The following is a 12,064-nucleotide window of genomic DNA, read 5'->3' as shown; positions in this document are numbered from 1 at the left end:
ATATCTACATCATTTGCAGAGTTGACAAAGTACATAATATTAACAACTGTGCAAAACAAAGCTAATAATCAATAGCTAACTTACCAAAGTTCAAGCACTGATGTCAGAAAATATTTAATTTTCCTGTGTATAAATAAAGGAAGAACCCCTTAATGGGCCTCTAAGCCAGGTGATGAAGTTTACTTGTTGAGAAATTTACCACAGATCCCCTGTAAAAACTGGAAGCAATAAGAAAAACAATTCTCCAAAAATTGAAGAATCTAGTGGCACAGCAGCTTGTGGAAGGTAAACTCCTCAAGAGGCATAGCGTGAAAGACCAAAAAAAAGGTGTTGGGGGAGATCTAATTGTCTTCTCCCTCAAGAAGAAATTGCTGGCTGAATTTGAATTACTCCACTGTGAAATAAAGTTTGTACCTCCTCTACTGTCAGTATATTTAAATAAAATTGTAATGTCAAAGAAGCACATTCATAAAAACATGTATAAACAACATTGTACAGGAACAGCAGAGGAAGCTAACTGCACCAAAGCATTGGTATAAAACAGTTGCATGATATGTAGATTGGTGTGCTGATCACAAAAACATTTTTAGCAATGATTAGTAAATGGAAGAAGATCAAGACACCTTTGTATAAGTAAGACAATATCAAAAATAAATAGTATGCATTTTCCTCTCCTAATGAGTTACCAAATTTTAGAGTTAGTTAAGCTCAGTAAACTTAAAGCAAGTTACATTATATCAATTGCCTATTATAGTAAATTAAAACTTTTTAACAGAGTTAAATTTTCACCCATTGACATTATCAGTTACATGTCTCCTCTAAGAGCAAGAAAAAGTGCTATAGAGAGTACCCGTAAAATTCAAATTCACAATCAACCATGTAACATAACAAGAAGTGGCTTACCTGAATTTCTTTAAATAAAGGTAAACTTTTACACCACTTGACTATCTTATACAGTCGGTTGTCAGCAATGTTACAGAGGTTACTGAAAAAGTCTGAATTACTGTCATTGGCTTTTTCCTCAGTTTTATTTACATCTTTGTCTGAATACTGCCAAAGATGTTCAACTGAAAGAATTTCTTGAATAAGTGAAGGAACTTCTTGTGACCCTTGTGTTGAAGATACATGCACACCTTCAGATTCTGAAAAAAAATCATAACTTGTTCTACCCAGAAACCCTTTAATACAAATGGGTAATGAGATAGGAGTACAAAAAATGTTTTTTTTGTCTTGTTTTTTAAGGATTACTCATTGCATGTTTTTTTCTTAGGTTCATATGTTCCATACTGCATTAGTTCGTATATAAAAGAAAAAAATCCATACAAGGGTTACAAAAGTTCACTAAGTCTTTTATCAGCAAAAACAAGAGCATGAGTTGTTTTTTCTATTTCTGTAACCAAGGAAAATTAGAGATAAAATGTATTCATTGACTAAAGAAATCTTAGTTATTTACATAACTGTATAAAACTTGAACACTAATTTGATATCCCTTCAATAAGATACTTAATTTGTCAAACTTGGGTACAGATCTTTATAAAAGTTTATATTCATTTTAGTAAAGCTGCAAATAAAGTGATGGTTCAAGTGTTATAGTTAACTACACTGAATGACATTACTCCTGCATAATACTAAACAGATCAAAATAAACAGATGAATTTTGTCAAGAAGATGAAAGCTCTAATAGCAACCAATGTAATTCCTTTAGGATTACCTCTTTAAAACCCCTGATAAATCACAATCATGCTTTTGTTCTCTTTACTAAACAACTTCCAATAAATCAAAATACATGCATCACCCAGCAAACAAATAAATTACATTTATAATTTTTCAGAATTCTTAGAACAATCCCATGGGACATAAACAGAAACTTTAAATTTTATTTACATAAAAAAAGAAGAGATACAGGGAGAATATAGTAGTAGCAGAAGGCTACTACTTCATCTACTACAAGAATGCAGTCAAACAACAATTTGTGTAATTTTTTACATTACTGAAATAACCAAAATTGACATACAATATGCATCAAGATTTAAAATTGTTTCTTGAAAAAAAAATACAATATTTTATAAGAATCATTTGTACAAGTTCTATGGATGCAAAATGTATTCACATTGGTTTACACTCATTTCTTTCATCCTCTCTACCAATATAATACAAAAAACTAAAGGCATTTACTAGCAATTAATATGATGTACTAAAGCACTACAATATAAAAAGTGTAATTTTCACCTAACTAACTTACCTAATCTATTTTAATTTTATTATTCCACAGATTACCTTTAACATAGGTAGTACAATACTAACCTCTACTACAACCTGGTAGGAAAAGGTCTGAGCTGATATGATGCTTCTCCTTTGCAGAAGATAAAGAAATACAATTTGTCACTCTAGAATCGCAGCTTGCTTGACTGGCTAAAGCATAAGAGCACTGATATGTGCTGCGGCCACCTCGAGTTCTATCCTCTCGAATTGCTAAGACAAATTGAATGTTTTCAAAATATTTGTAACAAAACACTGAATATATTTTTATACAGTGACTCCATACAACAGTGGAATGCTTACAGTTATTTGAATAATTAGTGGTAGCTGCTTAAAATATGGTATTTATCTTCAAATTCCAAAAATTTTATGCTGAACAGTTAATTGCATTTACATTACCAAAGTAACTAGATAATGACTATGTTTTTAATATAAAAAGTTTTATAATTTGATTACTTATGTGGCTATCACAAACCATCTTATAGAAAATATTTTGTATAGCTAACCTACTACACAACTGTTTGTGAAAGTAATAACTTTTGTGTTTGAAAGTTCACTTAACACATATTTCTGATGGATTTTAGAATATTGTTACTACTACCACAGTAAGAATAAATCTACACCTCTCAAGTATTACAAGTTGGCTAGAGTGAGTACATTTTTTATTAGTTCAGAAAGCCTACTGCTGAATTACTGTTTACTATAAATTCAGTGCCATGCCTCATTCTTACAGTACAATTGTGTTATTATTATAATTTGTGGATCTTTTCAATTCCTTGCAGTGATACATTAATGTCACATACAGCAATTGTATCAACATCATAACTTGCTTCTTCCAAAATAATGATTCTCAGCAAGGGAGGCATAAGTCTTGGAAAAGCACAAAAGTTTGCAAGGTGATTGCCAAGCCCAGACCAAATTCATTTTCACTTCTTCATTTTTAGTTTTGAATTTTATTATCAATGATATTGAGGGTCTTTATATGTTAGGAATCAAAAATGAGTTTTCACACAGTCTGACAGGTATTTAATTAATTTATAGATTTTCATGGTAATTGCAACAAGTAGACATTGTTTGTTTTGTTTTTTTTAATTTTGCGTAAAGCTACACGAGGGCTATCTATACTAGCTGTCCCTAATTTATCAATGTAAGACTACAAGGAAAGAAACTGGTCATCACCACTCACTACCAACTCTTGGGCTACTCTATTACCAATGAATAGTAGGATTGACCATCACATTATAACACCCCCCCACAGTTGAAAGAGCGAGCATGTTTGGTATGATGGGGATTTGAGCCTGTAACCCTCAGATAACGGGTCGAGCAACTTAACCACCTGGCCATGCCGGGCCTCAAGTAGACATGAAAATGGGTTGACAGGTATGTTCAAGTACTTTCATAATTATTCCATAGATTATCAGCTAAAAAGGAAACTAGAAATCATTAAAACAAAAATAATAATCTTTATATAATTATTAGAAACTTTAACAATTTTCCCTGAAAGCTAACCAAAAAATAACATTTACTGTTATTCCAATCAAAAATGCAAAAAATTTTGTTGCTTTTAGATTTTAAAATAGCATGGTAAAAAAGCATCAGGTAATCACTGCAAACCCAGAAAAATCCTATGAAAATTATAAGTTATCTTTTAAAGTCACTAAAAAGTGTAAATTTGTTTTTATCAGTGCCAAAAAAAACAATTAGTTAGTAACTAAAAGTTGTTATTGGTCCAATAAGAAATATTTTAGTACAAAAGTTACACTTTACAAGTAAATTTGTTTCCTTTCTCTAGCTTTGACGGTTAATATGAAACGTACTCTGGTTACTAAACTCTGTCACAATTAAGATATATTAGTACTATGTCTAACCATGATTGCAAATTTTTATTAAAATACATTATTAAGATTATACTGACCTAAACACTTCAGACTTTGAAGAACTATTTTTTGTAAACAACAGGGAAACATTTAAAAGTGTTATTTTATTTTTGAACTTTGATAACTGCTGATGATATGTTACCTGATAAACATTGCTTAAAAATATTATTACATTCAAATCCTTACCTTCTAGTTTCATCCCTTTTCTTAAACATTTATCAAACCTACAGGCTGGACACTTCTTTCGAGTGCTAATAATTATTTGGCAGTTGGCCCCTCGTAGACAAACATAATTCTTTTTGTTTTGCACAGTTCTCTTGAAAAAACCTTTACAACTCTCACATGAAAAAATTCCATAATGAAAACCAGAGATACGGTCACCACAAATGGGGCATGGCCCACTCAGAAGTTGCTGACGAGAAATTCCAGCTGCTCCCAAAGCTCCATAAACATTTGGTGGCAAATCAGAAAGACCAAGGGTTTGGCTGTCATCACAACTTTCTGATGCCATTCTTGTAGGACTGGCAAAATCACTTGTGGTAGACTCATCTGAGGCACTTGATGCTGTAGATAGAAAGCAAAATAGTTTTTTTTAAAGGAACTTATGTTCATGCCATAACCTATTTGAAATCAATGCTTTTCTATTTTGAAACTCTTCAAGTCACACTTACAAAAATGTACAGCAAACTTAATTATAAAATTAACAAATTAGATAATTATTCCATATATTCAAACAAAACTATTTGAAAAAGGCAATTAAAGCCCCTATAAAGGTCCTGGAGATACATCTCCAGATACATGAACTGTAAATGAATAAGTAAAAGTTTTTTTTCATGACTAAACATCAGAAAAAATTCTTCCATTTTATTTTGATACTAAAGACTTACAATATTTGATAAATGTAATGGAATGTTGTTAACTATGCTTACACAAGAATAGATTCAATGAAGAAGTGTAAAACGACAATATAGTACTATGACACACTAAAAGAATGATAATGAAGTGTAAAAGTAACCACAGTTCACTAGAATAGAGTTAATGGAGAACAGTCAAATAACCAGAGTGTAGCACCACAAAGGTCACAGTGTATACCACACAAGACTAGAAGAAAGAATTAAGTGTAAATGAACTGGACAAAATACAAAGTGAATGAAGCAAAGAAATATAATTAAACAGTAATATCGTGGAATAAATGAGATATGAAACAGTGTAAGCTAACTTTCACAATATACTGAATTAGAACAATGTGAATGGCACAGTGTAAACTACCTTTCACAATACAGTAAACTAGAAGAATGCAAATGGAGCAGCACAAACTGACTAATACATTGGATCACAAAAATGTGAATAGAGCAATGCTAACTGTTTTAATACACTAGCACAGAGGAAGGTGAATGGAACAATATAAATTAGTAAGGTTAAATGAAATGCCACAACATGTTTTATGCACAATTAAAGGAGTACTTTTACAGTTGGAAGGTTCTTTTAAACTGTAACAGCATGTTTGTAAAGCAGTTATAATAAAGTATGTATTTAAATGTATTTCAGGGCAGCTAGTATGGGTATTAACATTTTTACCAAAATAAAGCAGAGAACAATGTTTTGACTTTCTTAGGTCATATTCACTTAAAAGTGTTAATACCCATACCAGCTGTCCTGAAATACATTTTTCCTTCAAGTGGGTTTCTCATTATCATGAAATTATGAATTTATTTTTGTGAAAATGGATATCAAACACAATTACTTTGTTTTGAACTTTATTTCTATGTAATATATGAATTTTTTAAAATGAAAAACAGCTTGTCAGATAAATAATGTAATAAAAAGTTTTATTATAAGCATTTGCAATGAAAGCAACACAGGTCTAGCTATCATGTAAAAAAAATCTAGATAACCGATAACATGAACATTTTGGGGTGGAAAAAAAAAACAGACCTACTTTCTATGGTAGTCCATTCTCCTTACCTGAAAGTGCATTTCAGGCAGGTATTCCACCTCTCTACATAATAAAGAGATATTAACTCATAACATTATCAGGAAAATTTTTATGCAAGCCATAAATCTTGAATGAAGCTCCCACCCTGACATATATAAACGTATACTGCACCAGCCTATGATATAATCACCATTAATCTATATTCCTCCACTAATAGTACTGTTGTTTTGAATTAAGCACAAAGCTACACAATGGGCTATCTGTGCTCTGCCCACCACAGGTATCGAAACCCAGTTTTAGCGTTGTAAGTCCTCAGACATACCGCTGAGCCATTGGGGGCCTAATAGTACTGAAACACATTCTCTATATGCAGCAATCCCTGTACTCATTCTTGATGATGCAAAGAATATGCTCTGGAAGTGGAGAAGAAAAGTGTAAGGTTGTGCCAAGAGTTAAGTATTTCTCTCATGGAAGGAAAATATTAACTTCAGAAATGTATACTCATCTCTCTGCATAACAAAGAGCTAGAAGCCCACATTGATAAGATGACAGAGATGTACGAAAACTGAACAGGAACCATCTCTTCAATAGAAGGTTCCACAATGACAGAGTGTGCAATGGGTTGCCATAGACAGACAGTTGTACTGACTGAAAAATAAAACAGATATATACTGGAGAACCAGTCTTGTGAAAAACCCCATCTCAACAGTGGGCACTTAGTGGGCTGATAAATTTAACCTCTTCTGTTCTCTCCTACTTAAGACAGATTTCTGGTAAAAAGAAGCACTCCCTATAAGAAAATATCTGCCACTTGTTGGGTTCTGTTATCTTTATTACATAAATATATAAAGTTAATAAAGTAATGAAACTTCAATGTCATGTAAGCAATGTGACACTAGTGTGTTGAAGATCATCCCAAACCTACCCACAAGATCTCACATGGAGGACATCAACAGCTTGAGTTCAAAGAAAGTCATAAGGTGACAAACTTAAGATAGGAAGAGATCTAGAAGGTAAGAAAAGTATCACTGCTCATAGCAGAATAAACTAGCCAAATGATATATATAATCCAATGTGTCAAAGTGGAAGGAGATAAGTTATTAGATGAAAAGAAATCTCAAGACAAAAAAAAATGCTGTCAATTGCCCTGAAAAGTGGAACTATGAGTGAGACAACAACATAGAACCAATATAGGACATAGGAATCAATCTGGGTTGTAATGATCTTACAGGAAAGAGAAGTCAAGTGAAAAATACTTCCAATCACTCTTCTGAGCAATTTAAGAGAGAAAGGAATAGTCAGGGAAAAGATCAATTTGTCACAGTGACAAACAGTGCAAGAGGCATCCAAAAGAAAAATGTGAAAGCAATGCCTATTGCAAGGAAAAATGAGAAGAAAATATTTCTGAAGCATAGAAAGAGAGACTGAAACATTCTGGACATAGAGTTTTCTCTGCTAGAGCTGTAGAGTCTGGAATTGAAGACCAAAAGACTGAAAGTTAAGTGTCAAGGGAAGTTGAAAAGACAGCAATGACAGGACTCACACAGTGGAAGAAAATTCACTGAGAATGTCAGAGAACGGAGATACAACTCTGTGGAAAAGACGTCTGGGCAAGATAATTTATCCTCTCCTAGGGATTATCCTCTCAAGACAGGATAGACAACTAAACATAGTGGTCTTGAGCCCATAAAAAGAAAAGCTAGAGCGAGCAAAACAGGACTTGAGAGTTAGTATTTCTTTCTTGGTAGGTGGAAGAAACAACAGAGGAGGTGTTCAAATAGTGCAAGACAAATTTGTTTGTTTTAGAGCAAAGCCACAATGGGCTATTTGCTGTGCCCACCACATGAACTGAACCTCAGATCTCAGCACTACAAGTATACAAAGTTACTGCTGATCCACCAAAAATGGATCATGATAAGACCAAAAAGAGAAAGATGGTAAATTTGTTAAGCAGTTAGCATTTTGAGGATATAAATTTAGAGAAACACCTCCTATGGAGATCAAACTCTTGGAATGAATTAGGTGTACTGTATTGCACTCCACCTGAATAAATGCATCAATTGACAGGTTGGTTAGTAGGGTTGTTTTTCATCAAGCACAAAACTACACAATGTATGATAACCTACATATGTGACTATTATATCACCTTGGGAGCTAACAAAATAAATAAAAGTCCTAGGGAGATGGGGAAGAAGAATCTCAAGGGTTGTGTTGGATCAAATGAGTCACCACAATAAAAAGAGCATGAAAGGCATTAGATCTTTTGGATATAACTTAATGAGTGGCCAGAATCCCCTGAAGGGACTATGTATGAGCCCATCAAGAGGATCAGGGAACTGAAAAAATTAAGGAGACATATAAACCTTGGAAAAAGAAGCTCCATGTCTTAACAGTGGAAAAGAGTTAGCTAAGCTTGCCCCATATATGAACTGAAAAAGATCCCAACTGAATGAGATACAGGATGGGGGTCACGACTGATTTGGATGGCCAATCAACCACCCCAACAAAATGACTCCTGAAGAATAAGAGAAGTCACAACAGTGAAAGCCATACTGGATGGGGCAAGAAGAGGTGAAATGTCCATATAATAGGCTTCAGGAATATAGCTTCTTAGTATAAACTCATCAAAATCTAATGGAAAATAAATGGGGCCATTGAGAACTCAAAGGAAAGTGCTGTGAATCAAATGTTTGAACACTGTGAGCAAGTCAAAGGAAGCATTTTCTTAAAATGAAATCACATTAAAAAAGGTCTAATGTATAGATTAAAAAAACTTAAATAGCATTAAAAAGTATGGCCACTGAAAAAGGAAAACACAACCACAGGTGGGATGCTTTGGTAAGGAATGAAGTTTCGAAGCACACAGTAAAGATGGTTGCGAATTGCAGAGATGCAAAGAAGGTTCATAAGACTATGTATAAGCTCTGAACTGGGGAAGTGCAGAAAGCCCCAATGTAAATCCAAAGTCCATGATGATGAATGGGGTCTGGCATCTTTAAGGATGAGGTCCTTGCAGACCCATAGACCAGTGATCCATAGTCGAGTTTCAATTGAATATTAGAATGATATATCTATAACATAGAACATCAATCCACTCCCTAAGTAGTGGAAGAGAGGACATGGAGGATGTTCAGTGCTCTTGTACATTAGATCCATAGTTGCTTGATATGTGGTATAAAGGTCAGCTTATGGTAAAAAATAACCAAGAACTTTGTCTTAGGGACCACAGGTAGCACAGCTTCACTGATAAGGATTTCAGGATCAGGGTGAATACCCCATTGGCAGCAAAAGTGCATGCAAACAGTTTTGGTGAGAGAGAAGATAAAGCTGCTTGATGTTGGCATCTTCAGTAAACAACTGAGGGCAGTCTGTAGCTGCCACTTAACACACCTCATGTTCGACAACTGACATGAGACGTAAAAGTCATCGACATAGAGCCCATTTGCAACAGTAAGAGGAAGTTGTGCAGTTGATGGCATTAATTTTTATACTGAAAAGTGTGACACTCAAAACACAGCTCTGAGGAACTCCAAGTTCCTGTAAAAAAGAACAGGAAAGTGTCAAACCCACACAAACTTGGAATCTCCTGTCCATTAAAAATTTTTTAATAACAATGGGAAAATGGCCATGTAACCCATATATATGGAAGTCTCACAAAATGCCATACTTCCATATTGTATCATAAGCTTTCTCAATGTCAAAGAATACTGATACAAGATGTTGTCATTTGAGAAAGGCTTCTCTAATTGACAGTTCAAGTCAAATCAAGTGGTCCATGGTGGAGCTCTGTCCTCGGAACCCACACTGGGTGGGGAAGAGGAGATTGTTTGATTCATGGAACCAAACAAGACAAGCATTAATTATCCTCTCTGAGGTCTTACAGAGACAGCTCATCAAAGCATTTGGATGGTAGTTTTAAGGAATCTTGGGATCCTTCCCAAGCTTAGAGAAATGTAGGACAATAGCCTGGTGCCAGGCATCAGGAAAAACATTTTCCTACCAGATCTGGTTAAAAACAATTAGAAGAATAGCAAGAGAAGCAGGAGATAGATGGCACAGCATTTCATAGTGTACATCATCAGGGGTCCAACCGATGTACTGCCAGACCAATGAAGGGCCAGTTTAAGTTCCACCAGTGTAAAGGGATGATTATAGTCATAGAAACAATCAGCTTGAAAGGAGAGAGGTGACTGCTCTACCTGAGTTTTGATGGCTAAGAAGGTTGAAGAAGAAGTGCTAGATACCTGGCAAAAGCTTTCACCTAGAGCATTGGCAATGCTCTGGTTATCAGCTACTTCCTCGCCATCAGAGAGCAAGATTGAGAGGGGGACAGAATTATATTGCCTACTGACCTTTTGATTCTTGTCCCATATGACTTTGGAACTGGTGGTAGAAGATATGCTAGTTGTGAACTTAATCCAATATTCCTTTTGGCTTTGACGTCTTACCCACCAAGCATGTGCACGAGCCTGCTGAAAAGCAATGTAGTGCAAGAGTGTGAGATACCTACAAAAAGTATCCCAGACTCATTTTTGAGCCTTCCATGCCACGTGACAAGCAGGATTCCACCACGGATGAGGATATTATACAAGCAGCTGCCTGTATAATACAGTCAGTTACTGTTGTCATCATCTATCGATGGCTTAGAGATGACGGCAGGATCAAGTTTACTTGATCCAGCTTCCACTGGGGCACGAGGGTCTGGTGGCATCGACCACAGTCAGTCTCTCTCAAAATTATAGGAAAATGATCAGTACCTCGTGGATTATTATAAACCCTCCATGAAAAATGGGAGAATAGTGAAGGGGAGCAAATTGAGAGATCAATAGCAGTAAAGGACTGACTAGGTACATGAAAATAAGTAGAAGAACCGGAACTGAAAAGGGAAAGGTGATCAGAGGGCATACACCCCACGGAGCAACCCCTCCTATCAATATCAACAATTGTCCATTAAAGTTCCTCAGGAAGAAAAAGGAAGACAGCAACTGTTCAATGAGAGCATCAAGGTCTGATTGACCATAGGTCTCTCAAGGTGACAGGTAGAGAGAACAAACAGTGATGGTAGAACCCAAAGAAACACTGATGTCTATAGCCTCCAAGGGTATGTCGAATGGCAAAGACAGGATGGGCATATGCTGATCAACCAACAGTGCTACCCCTCCATGCACTTGTCCATCACACAGCCTGTCATTTCTGTACAAAGAAAACTGCTTAAAGGTGACTGTATTGGCATGTTTCAGAAATCTTTCCTGTAAGGAAAGACATACAGGATGGCAGGAAGCAATCAGTGTTTTGATGTCATCCAGATTAGAACGTAAACATCGACAGTTCCATTGTATCAAGGTGGCCTATTTTATATAAGTGTAGGCACATTGGGTGGAGAACACTTCTGTTTATGACCATGTGTTTTTTCTTGACTGTCTTTATTCAAAGGAGGTCTATCAACCTTCATGGATCCTGTCCTGGGTCGATTGGGCAGGTATTTGGTGTTGGAAGAGGATTCCAGCAACTGAGGACATGAACAAATGATCATTTTGCATCTTGGGGTGAGAGAAGAAGATGTACCTGAGGAAATACCCGTACCAAGAACCAAAGGGAGTGGATCTTGAGATTTGCTGGAATGTATGTTAGAGACAGAGATGGGTGTTGACATTGATACATCAACTTTTTTAACTATGGAGGTCAAAAGACCTTTCATCTGGTTTGAGAATGATTCTTTTGGAGACACAGAGAGTTCCAGCCACACTCCCACTGCAGTAGTGGAATAAAGAGCAGTAGCATACGTCACAGATGAAGTACTGGATAGCAACTTTCAAGCCTCAGGGAAAGTAATGTTTTGAATAGTTTTCAAACACTGCACCTCTTTTTCTTCTAATCATTTAGGGCAAGAACGAAAATAGGATGGGTGAGAGCCATTGCAATTGATACAATGAGGGCCTGTTTAACACTCATAGGTATCATGGTCCTTGCTGCTGCAAGGAGCACATGTCAA

At 35.5% G+C, this 12,064-nt stretch overlaps 1 protein-coding gene across 9 annotated transcripts in view; it reads right to left on the bottom strand.

Moving 5' to 3' along the window:
* Positions 1-12,064, bottom strand: part of LOC143245000 (uncharacterized) — a 98,942-nt gene that overhangs the window by 19,916 nt on the left and 66,962 nt on the right. For all 9 annotated transcript variants that reach the window (XM_076490710.1, XM_076490709.1, XM_076490706.1 and 6 more), the window contains 3 exons: positions 4,323-4,700; positions 2,305-2,472; positions 904-1,142 (listed from right to left, as the gene is read on the bottom strand). In XM_076490710.1, coding sequence (XP_076346825.1) covers positions 904-1,142; positions 2,305-2,472; positions 4,323-4,700 — 785 coding nt within the window. The remainder of the gene's footprint in view (positions 1-903; positions 1,143-2,304; positions 2,473-4,322; positions 4,701-12,064) is intronic.

Source organism: Tachypleus tridentatus, chromosome 2, assembly GCF_004210375.1.
Source record: "Tachypleus tridentatus isolate NWPU-2018 chromosome 2, ASM421037v1, whole genome shotgun sequence".
In the NCBI taxonomy this organism is placed as follows: Eukaryota; Metazoa; Arthropoda; class Merostomata; order Xiphosura; family Limulidae; genus Tachypleus; species Tachypleus tridentatus.
The sequence above is the reverse complement of the archived record's forward strand: the minus strand, read 5'-3'. Positions and strand labels throughout refer to the sequence as shown.